The sequence below is a fragment of the Psittacula echo genome, assembly GCF_963264785.1.
Source record: "Psittacula echo genome assembly, chromosome: 1".
In the NCBI taxonomy this organism is placed as follows: Eukaryota; Metazoa; Chordata; class Aves; order Psittaciformes; family Psittacidae; genus Psittacula; species Psittacula echo.
In genome coordinates, this window is record NC_137735.1 from 100,930,076 (window position 1) to 100,949,443 (window position 19,368).

General features: G+C 40.6%; 1 protein-coding gene across 1 annotated transcript in view; it reads left to right on the forward strand.

Moving 5' to 3' along the window:
- The window catches only part of DERA (deoxyribose-phosphate aldolase), a gene marked incomplete at its 5' end in the record, with an annotated part of 54,371 nt that extends 42,386 nt beyond the window's left edge, over positions 1–11,985 (forward strand). The window contains 3 exons of the mRNA XM_080629171.1: positions 6,741–6,853; positions 10,535–10,684; positions 11,760–11,985. Coding sequence (XP_080485297.1) covers positions 6,741–6,853; positions 10,535–10,684; positions 11,760–11,816 — 320 coding nt within the window. The 3' untranslated portion in view covers positions 11,817–11,985. The remainder of the gene's footprint in view (positions 1–6,740; positions 6,854–10,534; positions 10,685–11,759) is intronic.
- Positions 11,986–19,368: the final 7,383 nt, after the last annotated feature.

Here is a 19,368-nt window from a genome sequence, read left to right on the forward strand (position 1 = left end):
AACACGCTATGTAATATAGCATGTAGTACTGTGATTCTGAGCAGTCATGCATATTTATTATTTTCTTCCAAACTGCAGTGCTATTACTGGTAGATATATCAGGGGTTTAGCCTCAGTCTGTAATATGTCATGTACTGGACAACATTTTGAGAGACTGAGATGTATTGATCCAAAACCAACAATGCCAAGAGGGAAAAAACCTGACCTAGATCAGTGCTGTTTTAATTATATCACAGTTTAGGATAGTTTGTCATTGTTTAGATTAGTTTAAGTGTGAACAAGTAAATGGTGCAATGCAATTGAGTATTTGTAAAGGAAGCTTAAAGGGTGAGATTGAAAATCAAGTCTACTTTCTCCCACAGCATTTTACTTTTTCACCCAGCATTTGGCTCAATGCTGAGAACCTGAGTGCCTTCATCTAATCTGTAAGGAGAGGCCAGCCTTTATGTTGCTTCATAAAAGAGAAACAACCTGTTTTAGCAGCAGCCTCTGTGTTACTGGTAAAGCAATGAGAATGAATGTTGTGGTTCCTTCTCAAACACTCAGCGTCTTTAGCTGCTGTATGTGGGACACTAAGACTCTGCCAAAGCAGAGAAAGTCACCATCCCCCTTTTAGCCCTTGGCCACATCCATATCCCTGTACAGAGACAATGTGTTATTTTCTAACGTTTAGCTTTTTTATGCAAATGAAGTGTTTTGGACATTAGGGCAATTTGCAGAATTCAGCCATCACTATCTTTTCAGCAAAGAGTCAGAAGGAGGTGTTGAAAGATGTGACTACCTTTTTTATAGCTAGCTGCTGTGTGATCATGGAGATGGTGGTGGCCATGAGAGGGGGCAGGTCTGTGACTCTGTGCCTCCATGCATGCTGTGGAACACTTCCACTAGAATTTATGAAGGTGCTGTAGCAATGCTCACCAGTAGCACACTCTTCATGCTTTTTCAGTTGTTTGTGGTTCTCCTACTCCTTTCCCCTTACTCTTCAGGTATATTGGTAGCTAATGGAATAGACACATCTTAAAGCTCAGAGCTAAGAGCTTTTCAGGCTCTTCCAGCAGCGTGTAATTGCCTGAACTGCTCCTGCATCCTGGTATCTCCCAACACAACCTCTGTTGGGCAATATGAGAGGGGACTGGGGACATGTTTCTACCTGCACTTTAGTGTGGTTTGAAGCCTAAAGCAAAGGACCCCCCATCGACAATGATTCCAGCTGTGGCCTTCGAGCCTGAAGCACATGACAATTGTCTTCTCTTTCACCGTACCAAATAGAGACTGGATTGGAAGAAATGCTTTAAAAATAGTAAGAGTCCATGCCATATAGCCAAGGAACAGAAGGTAGTGTGGGTCTTTCTGTTGAATCTTCTGAAGAAACACATTTGAAATGAACACACAGGAAACTAATACTAATTAAGTAACAGTATTCTATGGAGACTTGTGGTAGACACTATAATGGTGCATTAGCGAGCCATGCATAATTCAGCAATACTGAATTCTTTAAGCCATCATCTACAGGGAATTTTGCATTAGTATGAACTTAATAATTTGTCCCTTTGTGTGCATGCATAAGTGTTCCTAGGGGCATCATTTGGCTCGCAGAATGCCTGTTACCAGAGGTGGTATACAAGAGAGAAAGCATCCATTCTGGGTCTTGGAAACCAAGCTGAGATGATAGGATGGGTCATTAGAAAAATTGTCTGATTTGTAAACAGACATTAGACATGGAGCCCTATGATGTGATTTCTTTCTCCCCCTCCCCACTCCCTCTTTGTGCAGGCACTTTTCCGAAAAGGATTGCAAAAAATAGGCAGTTCACAAAACACCAAGTTATGAGCTAGTATTTTTCAAAGCAATAGCTTAGACACAGGCATGTGAAAACATATGTAGGCACTTAACCAAGTGATCTGGCAGTGTAGCCATGTGTGATGGAGTTAAAGCTACTTGGTGAGCTACTGCTAAAGTGCATTGTTGCAGTTGCATATTCTCTTCTTCTCAACAGCAAAGTTAAGCTGGCAGGGAATTTATTTTATCTTTCTGCTGAAGTAGGATAAGAACATGTAAGTGGACTATTACCATGACTCAACTGACAAGAATTAGTTGCTACAATTAGCCTTTTATGTCTTGCCTTGCCTCTTATTTTCAGAGGGTTGATAACCTGGTTGCCCCTAGTCAGGCTAATGTGTGTGAATCTTAAGAGCCTTATTTTAGATACTCATAAACCAGAAGGATGGCTTGCTAATGGGACTATATGCACATCTGATTGTGTAGTATTTTATCATTGCTACCTTGTCAGCACAAACAGCAGGGGCTTTTGCAAGTCCCCTCAACAGCATGCCTCTTTTTACCACCAGTTCTAAAAGTCTTGGAAGGGTATGTGTTCACCCTATGTCGCCGCATATTCTTATATCTGAGTTGCAGCAACCAAGATATATTTGTGTTCATTGCAAGTATTTTCGAAGTAGCATGGGATAATTGTCCCTTTGCAAGCATCTCTCTCTAAACTATTGTTTAAAACTGCCAGATGTATCTTTGGTTTTTATTAAGAGTAAGGCAACAACAGAGAATCTGTAGTTATCAGGAGATAATAATTCCCCAAGGGCATTTGAAGCACTTCACAACCAAAAGGTTGTGATTACTCCATGTTTGCTATACTGCTTATTATTCCTTATTGCTTAATTATGGAACCAAAGTGTGTTTCCTGAATGCTGTCATCTAAATAACATCTGCAGTTCTCATGCTTCGCTTCAGTGTTACATGGGCTGGGGAGCTTTGTAGTGTTTTGAGATGATGTAAGGGATAGCAAAAGGGTGGGCTAGTCATGGGAACTCTTCTGGCCTTTGGGAGACCCAAGCGTTCAATCCCTGCTCTGTCAAATGCTTGCTGAGAGGCCCTGGGCAAGTCACTCTGCTTCTGTATACCTCAGCTCTACAAGTCAGCTCAGATGCTGTCGTAAATAAGGCTCTGTGAGTATCTAGAATAGAAATAATATAATGGACTTCATCTTGACCTCTAGGTATGGACTCAGCCAGCACGCTATGAAGACACTGATTTTCTTTTCATTATGAAGTGAGTGGTCTTTGGTGAAGTGCAGTGGCTGGGGGTTGTGTGTGTATGGGGGTTGTGTGTGTATGGGGGTTGAAAGCACAAGGGAAGACAGAATTTAATATCTTAAAACCATAAAATCATAGAATAGTTTGGGTTGGAAGGTCATCTAGTCCAACCTCCCTGCAATGAGCAGAGACATCTTCAACTAGATCAGGTTGCGCAGAAGCAGATCCATCCTGGCCTTGAATGTCTCCCGGGGATGATGCATCCACCACCTCTCTGGGCAACCTGTGCTAGTGTTTTAACACCCCCAATGTAAAAAATTTTTTCCTTACATCAGACTGAATCTCCCCTCTTCTAGTTTAAACGCATTACCCCTTGTGCCATTGCAACAGGCGAAAAAGTCTCTACCTGATTTCACAAATGTGTGACTGCAGCCCAAGTGGTCAGGCTCCCAGCAGCACTGAAGGCTCCATTGCTCTTGACCAGAGAGAGCCTCTGTTCACACTTAAGGTTTATGCAGATTTCCAGCTTTGGTTAAACCTATACAGTTTGTACTTGCCAGGCTGTGGTGTGTAATGTATGACACACAGGTGTGTTACTAGATTGTCAGCAAGCTCACCTAAAACAGGCATGTAATGCTGCTGTGTTAGAAGAAGGCTTTGATGTCACCACTCTTTACTGATTCAATGAGTCTTAAATGACTTGCTGCCTTGAAAGGCAACGTACTGTTGCAGTTATACATTGGAAAAAAATAGAAAGTGTGGCCTTCTCCAGGCTCACTGGGCCCAGAAATCTACCCTGAAGAACTCTTTTTGAGTCTTTGATTTAATGTTTCATTGAATCATGTAACCTACTCTAGGGAAGGGGAAAGCCATCCAGCATGTGTTTGAATATTAGCCTTGATTTTTTTATTGTTTACATTAAAAGGAAGAGAAGAAGATGGGTGATAAAACTCAGTTTCTGAATTATCAGTTTCCAGATGAAACTCCTACTGAACTTCATTCCTTAGACTTGTTTTTGAAAACTTGAATAAGAAATAGAATTGGTAAAAATCCCTTATTGTTATAAGGTTGGCGTAAAGTCTACTTAATGAGGTGCTTTTATGTCAGGGGCCATATTTTTTGATTCCCCCTTTTCATTCCTGAAATCTGAACATTAACAGCACCTTCCATTTTAGCGTGCTCTGCTAGCATGCATCTTCTGTCTTCTGCAAGAGGCTGCATGCAATCCTGCTAGCAAGCTCTTGTGTCATAAATAGAATTTGTTCAGGAAATAAAAATGTATTGTTTTCATTGTTAGAGGATGCTACTAAATTGGCTGTATGTTTGTCTAATAATCATATCTAAAGCTGATTATTCTGGTAATAGCCTTAAGATATTGTTTAAAAATAAATATATAAATGCACTACTTTTGTACTAATACAAGTTTTTAATCTCTTCTTGTTTCTATGAAGTCTGAATGAGATTTTCAAAATTGAATAATAATTTGATCCGTTAATCTTTTGAAGCTAGTAATTTTATTTTCCCCTCTTTGCAGTCTCTGAGGCTCGCAAATGAATAGAGCTTCATTACTGGAGTCTGCATTTAATAACCATTATCCATTATCTTGTAATTAAGACTCCCTGTAACGAATCATGAGGACAATGCAAAAATACATAGTACATTTCTTTAATGAACTGGAAAATGTTCATCTTGTTCTATTTAGTAATGAGTTGCTGAATAGTCGTTAAATCCACTGGAGAATAGAGCTAGATGGATTTTGAAGACTATCTTGAGTTTGTAGTTAATCTATTAGAATTAAAATTTCATCTTCTATTTTTATCAACAGCTGATTAGAAGTCATTCTGTTTGACCAAATTGATTAGAAGACCATATACAAGGGCAGCTGTTGTTTAATGAAAGTTTTTAATGAAACTGTACCATAGAGACTTGTAATTATAAGACTTATAAAAGCTTTGACTTACCTTATACTAGAAAAAATGGGAAGTATTGCACTGAAGGACTTTTAAATGCTACATTTCGGAAGAGGAATTAAAAATATAATTTGGCGATGTCGAAGTTTCACTTCCACTGTTACTTGTTTTAATGTGACTATCAGATGTCCATAGTGTCTCTCTGGAAGGGAGTAGCTCTGAAATATGTAACTCGATTGTCTCTGTGCTCCATTCTTTGCAAAGCTCAATCAACTATTAATTGCCTCTTTTGTGCACTGCACATTCTCTGGAGTTAGAACTTTTTCCACAAAAAATTGTTTCTCTTTGGAATGGAAACTGTCACAGGAGGGTGCAGTTTAATCACCAATGGGCCTAGACAGGAAGCCTACAAAGAAAGCTGTGCTCTTACAAGACACAATATTAGTGATACCGTTTGTGTTTAAATCACAGGACACAGGAACATGCCTGGCTTTGTCTTAATACCATCAAGGCTGAGACCTAGCTGTGTGCCAGTTGGCAGTGTCGTCAGGAAGGTGGGTCTCTGGAGTGTGCTCTAGCACACCATCAGAGTGTAGTCTAGGCAACTCTTTAGTTTGAGCCAGTAGTGAAACTTCCCTTGCTTACTCTAGGGAATGCTGTAGAGGTATCATCATTCAAATAAGAGACAAAATGGACCCTAAGCCAAAGCTGAAGTGGAAGCAGATGCAGTTCCAATTGCCTTAAGTGGCTGATGCACTACTACACGATGGTTGAATTATCCCTCTTCTTCTCCCGATTACCTTTGATAATTAATGATCCCACAGTGCATATTTTCTAAGAAGCAGGTTCCCAGGGATGAAGTGCGCCCTAATGCAATTAAAGAAGTTTTGTCATTGTATTGTGTCAGTGCAGGATCATACAGTGCAAGGCAAATTTTTTGGTTCACTTTTTTGGCTTCTTGTTGTACTGTGCTGCAGAATTCATTTTAAGCCAACCCGGAACAACAAGAATGCACAAGAATACTGCATAAGTATTCAGGACAGGTAGCGGAGACTACTATTCACAAGTGAGAAGCCAAGAAAAATAAGCCAAGGTTAACTCTCTTTAAAATAACACAGATGTTTTGACCTTATTACTGCATTATATCAGACCATGGATTTAAAAATAGTAATTTGATATGTTACAATTGCAAAATGTGTAAAAGAGTTTTTACCTTGTTTACGGAATTACACAGCTGGTTTCATAAATACACATGGAATTCCTTTCACTTTAAACAGCTGCAGGAGATACAATACTAGACTGTCAAATGTGAGACTAAATAAATGCAAGATTTAATTAAAACCCTATATATTCTATTCAGAAAGATCCTTGAGGAAATACTACAAAGTTAATTTAATGTAGAATTTATTCAGAGGAAATAATTTCCATGGTTGAAGTTAGACACATTGCTGTTCATGAATATATACACATATATTGAGTGTCCGTACAGGAACATATATTATATTGGACTGTCCTTAAAAGACTGTTAATCTGATAGCTAGAGCAAAGAATTAAGAGCTTGGATGTTCATTTAGCCACTGGGATTTCTGACTTGCTGTGAAATCAGATGGGTATCATCCTCCTGCTCCAGCCTCCACAACTGCAAGGTTAGCACTGTCACCACAGTAAAAGAATGCTTCATAATTGCTGTGAAGCATAAGATCATCTATGGAGGGCGTGAACTATGTATGTGTGGAATGCCTCTTATTCTAAAACTAGCATAAAGCTTTTTACTTCTTTTCAGGTTCTGATTTTATAAAGACATCTACAGGGAAGGAGGTGGAAAACGCGACCTTTCCAGTTGGAGTAGTCATGATGCGAGCCATTAAAGAATTCTACTGGCAAACTGGCTACAAGGTAATTCTTACTACCATTATAAAAATTAACCAAACAAGCTCATTCAGAAGGAAATGAGACTGTAATGGTTTCAAAGTGCAGAACATATAAATCCACATACGTTAGCTTCCGTGGTTATAGGAGCCATAGATAATGAGACTTCTGTCTTGTATGTCTCATTTGATTTGCTATTATTCTCGTGCTTAAAAAAACAAACCCAAAAGGCACTTTTGGCTTTCCTCCCTGGAATAACTGTCACTTCGTTCCCTAAAAGCTCATGCGATCTTGATGCATCCCCTCCTGCATTTGAGTTTGAATTTTGTTTCACCATTTAAGGTATTTAAATGGTCATCTCCAGCTGATAGTGATTGGCATACTCTCATAAACCTCAGTGGAGCTATACAAATTTATAGCCACTGAGAGTCTGTCCGGTGTACACAACTGTATTTTCTGACTTTGTTCTGGCAACCCAAGAGATAAGTTCTGCTCTTTCCTCCCTTGCCAAAGGGACTTTCCAAAGGGACAAAAAGGCAGATCCAGTTGGAGCCTGTTGTGTGGGATGGAGGGAGAGAGGGACTGGGGCCAGAAAAACATTAAGTCCTGGTCCACGACATTTATCTGTCGTGTCAATGTCAAATGAGGTCAGTGGATGCAAGGAGCAGGGAAGAAAGTATGACAGAGCCATTGATGAGCTATCCATGCATCCATGCTTGTGCTGAAGCAGTGAGAAAGGAGGAGGTTGTTCAGGAAGGCTTAAGCCACCTCTCACTTCCTTTATCTACGTGCAAGTGGGGGCTGTCAGTTAGATCCGGTGCTGATGTTCAGCAGCAGGCTTTGTCTTCACCGGCAGCCTCAGGAGAGAAAATCGTATCTCTGACTAAAGACTCACATTTCTGGGTCACCCTTCTGTCCTCTCCAGCTCACCCTTCTGGAAGTGGCCTTTCAAAGATATGATGTTAGGACACGGGACAAGAGTGGGATAGGAACTGAGATGGCTTCAGGGGCTGTTGGAGCTAGAGGAGAACGTGACAGCAGGTTAGACATGCGTCCATCTGCTCTCTGTGGTCATCTAAATGAGGCCATTGTGATCCCTGGGCTATTCTCACTCCTCTCTTCCCTAGCTTGCTTCTCCCTCTGACACACCACAACTTGAGCAGCTTGGATAGTCTTGCTTCTGTGGCAGCATCACCACTGCTCCCAACCTGAGGCAGATCCCTGGGGCTGGGTGACTCACCTCGGCGCTGGTGCTGCTTATAGGAGCTGTGTGCCAGAGGTTGGGCTCTGCTGCATTAACACAGCTTTGTACCTATAATTGGATATAAATGTTGCATTCACCTTTTGCTTTAAAAGGATGCATTCATGGTTTAAAATGTGTTATTAAGAATGAGTGCTTGTGCCTGTGTGCATGTATATGTCAGAGAATTAGATGTAAACTGACTTTATGTGCTTTTATTAACTGAAGACAATATTATCACTGACAAGAAATTTCTAAATGGTTTCTTTAACAAACTAATTTTGCAGCTGTAGGGATGCTTTCTACCAAGGTGTTGGCTTGGAAAAACAGGTTAATACAGAAATTAAACTTCTTCAAGGAAAGGAACAAGTTGCAGAGTAACATTTATTGACTGATAAGCTGTGGTGGTGATATGAAAAGTGTGTAATATAATAGGAGATAATATTTTCCTGTCATTATTGAAGGACATACATAAATTGGTTTTTCTGTTGGGAAAACCCCCAATCCAGAAAAACTTATTACTTTTAATAATATAAGCTGAAGAGAAAATTCTTGAGGAGATGAACTTATTAAGCAAAATAATGAAATGCTGTGAAACAGCAGGAAAGTGGTAGCTGGACTTTGTACTGCTCTTGAATTAAATTCCAACCCCCCTTCTTTTTTACCTTTTTATGGCAGTCAGATGTGCCGTTTGGAAGGCTGGTAAATGGAGGATAGGCTTTTTTTGTAAAGAGCTTTCAGAATTTGCTAAAAAAAAAAGAAGGAATTCTGCATGGTGTTTTTAATTCTCTTATTAACTCTATTTTAGTTGGGGGTTTTTTGACAGATTATCTCAAAGAGCTGTGATATTTCTAGGAAGAAATCTAAATTTGAATTTCATTAGGATTTCTCTTCCTGAGGGAAAACACATTCCCACTACTTTAATTTATTGTCTAGAAGATGCTTTTCCAGTTGCTGTGGTTTAAATTCCTTTTGGAAATCTAATGTGAACAGATGTATGCAAACACTCCTGCATGCGTGCATGCATGCATCCATGCATCCATGCATCCATCCATCCATCCACAAAAAAACACAGTCTTCATGTTTTGGATTTATCAAGCTTTTCCTGTTATTGTTCTTTATAATCTTATTGGAAATATGCTGTTATCACAATGCTTCAGAGTGAGAGAAGGATTTATTCTATGTTTGTTTGTCCTGAAATCACTATAACAAAAATTACCAAAAACATTTAAAAACAGATACTTTTTGATTCCACTATTATATCCATAAGGTACAAAGAAATCCTCAATGCAGTGAGGTTTCAGGAACAAATATGCAGAAATCAGAATGATAATTCTTCCAGAAGGCAGCTGCCAGGAAGAGGTATGGAAGGTAAAGGTTTATGGCAGAAGGAAACGTAGAAAGAATCATGTGCTACTGTACAGATTGTTCAGGTGTAATTACTATGTTTTGTTAATGCAGAAACACTTTTTCCTAGCTCTCCTGGTTTTTCAAGAGGTTAGCAAGCTGCTAAAGGCCAACATTTTAGCTAATGCAAGTGACAATTTTTGATGAGGGTTTTGATAGGTGCATGTCACAGGCTCTGTCTCAGAATGAGATTTGTTTAAATTACAGCTAACCAAAAGACTGGTGCTAGGGGTTCATGCCATGTCACCTCACTGCTGCCTCTGCACAGCAGGTTGATCAAGGGACTCAAAAGAGTCTTTACCTCAAAGTTGTGTTTTTCTTGACAGGTGTGCCTCTACCTACATGGCAGTTCCCCTGACCAAATATGACAAATTATCTCACATCGAGTGACTGAAAGCTTATCCAGAGTGTGTTGGGAGGGAAGTTTTGCAGTTCCTGTGAAACACAAAACTTTCAGTTTTTTTTAAAGTCAGACCTAATTTAATTCCCATTTGGAAAATTTTAGTGAGAATTAAACCTCTGATAGGTTTGAATGTACATCCCAATCACGTATTATTTGGTGCACAGTCTGTTTATAAAGAACAGCCATCTCTCACCACTCTTCCCATGAGTCAGCTGCCTCACATGCCTTATTTCAGCATCTTGAGTATATTGTACGTATATTTGTTGTTATATATTTGGAATTATTTTACAACATGGGCAGTAGTGATACACATATATCCCAGGTCCTGCCTAAATCCCTTGGCCTAATATGTGCTGTGGGCTAAGTACTCCCATTAGACCTCAAACCCACCTCCTTAGAAGGTGCACTGGGGTCAAAAGTATTACTCCCTCAGTTGCCATGCGTCGTGATGAAATGTTATCTTTCGCAGTGATGACTGAAGCTTCATAGCTCTCAGCACTAGTCTGGAGCTGATACTGTTTGCAGGCAGGTACTTACTGAGTAGAGTTGTTACATACACCACAGGCACTTTGAGACTGCAGGTGTACAAATGCTGATTGCTCTTCTGGGGTTACTGATGAATGAAAATGTGTATTGCACTTCTTTTTGCTGTATAAAGGTTGGATTTAAACCTGCTGGGGGCATTCGGACAGCAAAAGAAGCTATTAGTTGGCTTATGCTGGTGAAGGAGGAACTGGGAGTGGAATGGCTAACACCAGAGCTCTTTCGCCTGGGTGCCAGTAGTTTGCTGGAAGACATTGAGAAACAGGTTAGTTTTTAATGGTTTTCAGCTTGATGGAGGGAAAAACTAATCTTTCTAAATGCACTGGCTTACTGTTACTGCAAAATATGCTTTTTAGTGCTGTTTAAAAGATAATAGAATGTACATCTAATTCATTATTAAAGTCGGTTTCACTTCCAGCCCACTATTTCTTTAAATTTGGCCTGTTGTTACAGATGTATTCTAGCAACTGGCAATTGCCTTGGCCAGGTTTGCAGTGCAGTGATCAAAGAGGCTCAGTTTGTACAATTGCAGAGTCTTTTGCAATTGCATGGTAGTGCGCTCCCCTGCACAGCTAGCCGTTGCCAGTTCACCTGACCCTCAAGATATCTCACAGACCCTTTGTGTCACTGTCCTGCAACTGTTCACGATATATTTCCATGCTGTGAAGAAAGTCACGTCTTGCCCTATATATGGTACTGCTGATAGAGAAGTTTTTACATATTGATTATTTCCTGGGGAAGACAAGCAATTGCCTCCTACAAAGCCTGATTTTGCTAATTGCTTTTATTTTTGCGCAGGCTGCTCGCTGTGTTTCCTGGCAGGAAAACAGTGTGTGAGGTGCAGTGACAACGTGTAGTTCCTGGTGGGCAGAAAGGTTCTGACCAGTCTACCCGTGACCTAATTCACTGGCGCAGGGTATCAACCCCAAAAGATACAACATAGTTGAGAAGAGCATAAGCAATTTTGGATACTTTTAATATCATTAAATGGTGCTGAAATGGTCAAAATCAGATCACAGTGAGAGTAAAGCAGTATCTTCCACCTTGCTCTTTTTGAAAGCTTAATTAAATGCGAAAAGAGTCATTGCTTTTTTTCTTTTTTTTTCCAGCAAAAAGCCATTGTTTTTTTCTTTTCTTTTTAAAGAAGCAAGAGCCCCTAGTTCAGATCCTATGAACAAGTATATAAAGGTATACTACATCATGTTTTATGCACACACACACATAGACACAAACAGATATCCATCATCTTCATCTGGCATGCCTTTAATTTGTTACTTCCTAGACATTTTCAGATTTATAGACATGTATAATTCCATCATAAATTTTCTTTTTTCTTGCAGATTTTCTACCATGTGACTGGCTCTTATCCACTTCAGCATGACCTGGCAATGGCTTAGACACAAGATCAACTCAGGATTACTTTTACAAAAGAGGTCTTTAAGCAAAAAACATTCAGAAGTTTTCTGACAACCAAGTGCATATGATAAAATTAAAAGACTAATTCTCCCTTCTTCATATGTTATAGTATATAAAAATATGCTTGTCTGCTGGTTGTACTTGATCCAAAAGCAGAAAAAATGGTAATTCTGAAATAGTTAAATAGTTAATACTTACAGATTTGCAAAGTTAATCTTGCAAAGTCTTCCTCAGACTAGCCTGAAAAGCTTATTAATGGCAACACTGAAATACTATGAAGAAGATTTAGGTGGCCTGGTAACACTTTGCAGTCACAGAATATGAAATATCTGTGGAATGTTTCAGATTACTAATTAAGAGCTACAGATCTTGGAATAGCTTTCCATTCACCTCAGACAAAACCTTCTGTCACAGATGTGTTGCACTATTAATTGTTATGTTGATTCACTTTCAAGCATTGTAACCTGAGAAAATGAAACTTGGCTATTACTTTCTTTTATAAAATGTCTCTGCAGCAAAAGAAAACCCTTTTTTTTTTGGCTTTTTTTCCCCCAAACTTGGGCACAGACATCCATATTTAGACCCTTGAATAAAGGTGGCTTGATTTCTAGAACAGCTGAGTATCCACAGTTGCTCCTGAAGTTAATGGGAGCTCTGGGTGATCAGAACAACTGAAAATCAAGCAGCCTTATATAGGTGCCTAACTATGCATTCAAGGGCCTATTTTTAGGCATTTCACTCTTAAATTTTAGTATAACTTGCTTAGAAGCTCCCATTCCTGTCTCCTGTCATTTTAAAACACATTCATGCAAATCTTTGCATCTTAATGTAGGGGGGTTTGGCTGTCATTTTGCAGGTGTCACTGCTATGCTGGCTTCACCTCGGTCATTCTAAAAGTGATTTTTTAATTTAAAAGGTGATTTGAATTTTATCCTATGCAGGGTTTATAGCTTTAATATAAAAAGTACTTTTCTCAGAGCACATTAGGAATAGTACTGAAATCATCAACACCTTTTGAATATCAGACTACAGCTAGTAGATTCATTATTTCAGAGCTGCATTCTGCTCACTAACCAGAGTTGTACTAAAAACTTAATTATCTTATCATCATGACTAGTCTCACTGACTTAAGTAGGTGTCATCAGGGAAGTAAGAGAAGGGGGATTTTGCTGTAAATCAAGCTACAAAGGTACATTTATTGCAAAGAGATCTGTACTTCATAAAGATAATAGCTCAGTTATTTATCTGGCCATACCACCTGAATCAGTGGTGCTCTACTGAACACCTTGGACAGATAGGGAAGCTGAATAGGGAGGGAAAAAGTAATAATCAGAGAAACAACATCTACAGAAAGTAAAATCCTATATGCAGTGCTCAAAAATAGGCCTTAATTTCCCAGGAAGTAGTTCGTCCAAGGCTCCCAGACTTTTTCTGCTTCAAGTCTCAATGCAGAAAATGAGACAGAGCAATGACTGTATTTTCACATGTTTGTTTTCCTGGAAAGTGGCCTTTTTTGCTACAGGTTTTCCTTCTGATTTTCCTGCCAGTTTCCTGAAGGAAAAATCCAGTGCCTCTTTGCATGTTTAGGGAAAAATTCTGCTGAGCTTGCAGAAATACAGAGCCTGTTTTATGAAGTCAGCTTCCACCAGGTGTTTGTCAGATTGACCCTCTGCCCTCCCAGCAACCACACACTGGATTTTGCTGCTGTTTAACTCTAGCCATATAAATGTTAGAGTGTATTTCTGTACTTCCATAGCAGAGAGATTCACTTTACTTGCAGAATATACTTTCTTGTTGTTGGTTGTCTTTTGGACATTTAGGCTGAAGATACAAGCTATTTTTTGGAGATGCTTTTGGAGATGCTTTAGTTTCTAGGTGAAGGACTCTCCATAGTTCCTTAAAATTAATGCAGGTACAACTTTGCCACCTAACTATTTAACATGAGTACCTCTGAGAGCAACCTCACTGTTTCAACAGGAGCTACGTGTCAATTAATAAGCTTGCCAAGAGGAATTGTTTATATTTCTGTTGACAGCCACCCTTCATTTTGATGTGCACATCAAAATGGGCTGCTGCTGGTTACTTTGCTTTAGAGGGAACAAGCTCCATTTGCAGAGGGAGAGGTTCAGCTTCGTGAAAAGTCAAAGATAGCTGCTTCCCTTTTCTGTGAACATTGCAAACACACGAGTGTGAAATACTGTGCAAATCCAAGCCAGCCAGTGTTTTGGGAGAAGCTGGATTGGAAAGTAATTTAAACATTTTTCTGTTGAAACCTGTAATTTTGGGGGGCAAAAAATTTAAATATGTAAAAGTAACAGACTCTGTAAAGACATTCAAATAAAGATGATCCTGCTTTTGGGGTGGGTTTTTTTGAGGAATAAGCAGGAGGCTCAGTGTTACGGAGTGTCTGCTTGTTAACTTCTGTCTGACTCAAGTGAGTTGTTTTCATATTGTCTGTGGGTGTGGATACCCAGTGTGACCCAGAGCCTTGTCTCTCACTTCTACAGAAGCTGCTGGTACCAGCCAGGTGTTGGTCTGTTGACGGCCCTGGGCAATAGGAGCAGATGAACCTGGGCTGGGGCTCCCATCAGGAGCAGCAGTGGACTGGGGTGGAGACATATAACAAGGCATGGCCAGGGAGCCCATACAGGAGATAGATACCAACAGCACAGGTCTGAGGTCCACCCTGGAAGTAGAGGCAGGGCTGGAGACCACTGCTCCTGCAACACAGCTCAGAGTGGTGCTGAGCTAAAGTGGGACTCCTGAGCCCCTGCTGTAGGTAGAGAGAAGCTGGGCAGGACCAGTGGTGAGCCTGTGAGAGAGCCAAATACAGGGGATACAAGGACTAACATGCGTTTTGATCTCAGGTCAGAGGCCAGCATGGCAGCACCTACACCCTCACCCATGGGGAAATAAAAGCCCTCACAGAGTGATCTCCTAGGCTCGCTGTCCTTAGCCCTGACCTGCACTTCCACTGCCCTCTCCTCCACCTTTCCCATCGCTGACACTGTTTGCTGCTATTTAGTTCCCATGGTTAGGAAGCAGTTGAGATTTATCGAGGGTGCTGCAGCTGGGTGCCACTCCTGCAGACAGCTTGTGAAAAGTAATGGGGACCTGAGCTCAGGAACCAGGGAGGGGGCAGCACTCCTTCACTGCATAGACTTTGGGAAAAGTTCAGATTTAGCACTGTGCTTCAGGCCATTAGAAAAGGAACAGGCAATTATGCGCTGCCATCTAAATATATTTCAGAGTGTAACATATGTTTTGTGCAAGTCAGTCTTGTATACTAATTTATTATTTTTATAGCACTTATTCATTTAGGATTTTAAATAGCTTCATTTTATAGACCACATTACTTTGAAAAAAAAAAAGAGAATAAATTCAAGAAGAAAGTAAAGTAGAAACTGCAAATCTAGAAGATTCTGCATCAGCTTATTTACACGAAGAGGGAATTGGGGGAGAGGGTAAGCTTTTTTTCCTAGTTTGTAGGAAACAAAGATATTAAATAGTAATTATATGTGAAGTGTACGTATCAGCTGGGGCAAGTAATACTTTGATATCTTTGTTTCATCAGTTATATAAGTTCATTCTTTCATTTCCTTTGTGAAGCAGGTAACATACATTATATACCATAGCACATGCTACTGAGACAGAAAAACTGATCTACTTTTAATTTTATTTTGCTCAGTTGGAACTATGGCTCCCTGCCTCCCTGGGGGCAAAAAGGCACAAAACAACAGCAGCAAGTTTTATCCAAATCTCAGTGAGCTTTTGCTGAAATTACCAGTGCTGATGTCTGAATGTTGTGTATAGCGTGTGGTAGGAGTGGAAGGAAGGAAGGAACTGCCTTTAATTAGATGTAACCTGCTGAGGAGAGAAAGAGACTTGTCCATCTGGTCAGTCCTTATTTAATAGGGCAACCAAGGATAAAAGAATTCTTAATATTCAAAGACACCATAGGCAAAATTACTGGTTTACCATGTTTATTAAAAATCCCAGAAAGCCGGAACTATGTTAAATTAAGAGGTGGTAAGAGAAAGAAGGAAAGAAGCATGGGGGGCATGGTTTAGTGTGAGGTGTCCCTGCACATGGCAGGGGGGTTGAAACTTGATGATCTTAAGGTACTTTCCAACCCTAACTATTCTATGATTCCATGATTCTAAGCATCAAGAAGGGAATCCTTGCACTCCCTAAAAGCAGGAGTAAGCAAGTGATGGGAGACTGTCTGTCAGGTCCCAACCAGCTGCACTGTAGAGACCTTTCCTCAGTTCTAGACAATTGACAGGTCATTTCTGTTTTTTGAGGACCCACGGTAACCACTTAGCAAGAGAAAGTGTGACAAAATTGTTTTAATATCCTTCAATGAAAGTTAACATTGATGGAATGAAGGAGTGCCAACAAGATGCTCTAGCCATTCCTAATGAGTCTGCTGATTTTTAAGTGACTATTTTGATCAATGGGAACATCTTGTGGATTGCTAAGTCTTGGAAGTTGCAGAAAATCTGGTCTTCTGAAAGCAAAGCTTTCTTGAGTCTCAACAGCTTCAGATCTCCAAGATCATAGGGAGTGTTTGAAAACACTGAATTGTGAAAGCATCACCTTAGAATGGCCTCCTTAGCTGAGGTGAAAACAAATGATACTTTAAAGAATGTTAACAAACTGAGGAGTTTGTGCCGGAATTGACAGCACTTGTTTTTTTTTCAAGTCTTGCTTTCTGCATGGGGGGAGTAGAGGAAGGAGCTTTGCAGGCTCAGCTGGTGGAGTTTACCATCATCTCCATACAGTACAGTGTTGTATAAAACCAACCCCCAAAGTGGATGAGCATCTTTAAGGTCCTCTCACTCAAGCAGGTCCATGTCCCTCTTTTGTTGGGGGCCCAAAGACTTACATGAGTTCTCACCTATTTATTAGTAACAAACAAGCAAACCAGTCAACCACTTCATATGTCTGGGTCAAGGCCAGTGGCAAAGCTGGTTTGGTAATCCCCCAGCTTAGGGTGTCCCTGCCACTGTCGCAATCTAGAGAGTAAGTAGGCTGATGGAGGAGCCTGCCAAAGGTTTACCATCATGCCCGCTGGCTGCACAAACCAGTGCATGCTCTTACTGCCTGAGAGGCTGCCCTGAGGGTACAAAGTGCTAAAACTGTCTGTAGTGATTACTGGTCCATCGAGAACTTTTTTTCCTCCACTTTAATGCTCAGACCTGAGCAGCCGGTTTTTGAGGAGAAGCTGGAGAAAGCGTATTTTCCATGATTTAATTTAATTAAACGTAAGTTGATTAAGGTTGTTATCTTCATTTCCAGGGGAAATGAAACATTCAGCTGGCATCATATCAAAAGCCTGGCTGAAAGCAAGCACGTCTCAGCACTGGCTGCTTTCTGCTGCTTTCAGCAGAGTCGTGGGCTTTCTTCAAAGTACAGGCACTGACTGACCCAGAGCATGATTTCTTTCTCTACCTTATTTAAAGGCATTGAATTGAACCAGAGCAAAGGACAGCTATCCAGGCTCTGAATAAGAAGTGCTTTGTGTTCTAGTTAGCACAAAAATCCCAACAAACCCCACTGAATGCCATCACCCCATCTGACAGTGACTGTAACGAGGCCTCTGGGAGGGCAGTAACAGGATGATATAGATAAAGTTAAAACAGAGGGGTAAAAAAAGAAGTTGTGAGAAGTAAGAGACATCGTCACCATCGCTGTTACTGCTTCACAGAAGTGTAATCTTTTGTGATCTCTTTGGAACAGGAGGTAAATAATAAAACACAAGGGAGGGAAAAAATTAAGTGTAGTATGTGAGTGCATGTTAAAACAGATGTCAGATTAAAAATAACTGAAAAGGAAATTCTACTGTAGGGGAAAAACTGCTTTTTCCTTCAACATTTTATATTCCACCTTCATTAGGCGGAAAGTGAAAGAGCTGTAAAGGAAAAGGGGAACTTTTGTTGTTTCCCTCTGAACATTAAGAAAAGCCTAATGCTAGTGCAGGGGGGATGCTTTGCAATACATGGTGCTGGACCAATTCTCAGGATGAAGCCCAGAAGCAGCAAGGATGTTAAACAGATGCACTGTGTGTGCAGAGCCCTGGGACTTGGAGCTTTAAACCTGTGGTGCTGCACATCCAGTTATTTTCATCCTCTCCATCTTCCCTCCCTTAGTCCCTTCGGGGTTGACGAGTCCTCTAATGTTGTAAAAAAATAAACCCTGCAATCTGGTATGATCACATCATCCAGTAATGCCCCTGTACTATTGATCTAGGCACCAGGGACTTCATTCTAGTTTCTTCAGCACTTTTAAACGAGCTGTTTTGGTGTTTGTTGACAGCAAAGTGAGGAACATTTACACAAACACATTTTTCCCTACGTAGCAGCTGGACCAAACCCATCCTTGGAGATGGCAAATACTCACAAAAGTACCAGTGCCACTCTGTAGAAAACTCTAATCCTGGGTCTCTTCTGCTGTGTGCTTCAGTATGGCTACTGAATTCATGGTCTGAAAAGTGACCTGCCCTGCACCTGGTTAAAGCTCAAGGAACAGGTCCGTAACTAGTGCCTCAACTTACAGGAGGAGTCAGAAATGGCACATATCTTTGGCTATCTTACTGGTGTGAATGTCCAATGTACTCAAAGAGCTCAATGAGATCCAGAGCGAGTAGATTCCTACAGTGTTTTAGAAAAATACCTTTACTTTCCCCTACCATTATCTTGCACAAATTCCTGCAACTTGTATTTCTTTACGATGCTGAAGCTAAGGAAGAGGCAGCTGAGACAGAAGGGCATCCTAAAAGACATCCCCAGCAGACTGAAGGCAAAGCTGATTCACAGTTTCTGAAACTTTTCCTTTGCTTGTCCTGAAAATGCCAGGCAAGATCCCAGTGCAGAGTCCTTCTAACCAGAACCATTCGTGAGCAGGAGCATCTTGGTGTTTACGATTTGCCAGAGAGGTAGGAGCAGATGTAGCCCAAAGCAACTTCATGCAGTCAGTCAGGGTGAAATGGGTACATTAGCAACAAGCACTACTTGTTAAATATATTGTGTTAGATCCAGCCAAATAACACTGCATTAGCACCACATTTTCAGGGAGGGTCAGTAGGTGTTAATGGCCACTCACTGGGCACACACCACCTCTGCCGACCACAGCGGAGAAGCAGGAATGTCCCCAGCAGCAACGACTTCCCAAGCCAAGGTAGGAAGGCTGATGTCTCCAGGAGGTTTCACTTGCACTCTTCGCACTAATCTGATTTCAGTCAGCCCCCACCCCTGCTTCTCACTAAGGAGAAAACAGCGACCTTCTGCTCTGAATGAACAAGTAGGTACCTAAATGAAAGTCACTTCAACTGCAGGAAAATAGCTGTCCGCTCTTAACTGAGCACGTGTTTTCAGAGCTGCCTTCTCCAGGGGAAATTTCTTTGTTAAGCGTTAATTTCATTTCATTTTGCTGAATGAGCCTGCTATTGTCTCCATTAGAGGGCCTCAGAGCAGTGTGTTAGAAACGGATTTAAACCTGTATCTGTACTTTGGGCTTAATTTCCTGCTGTAT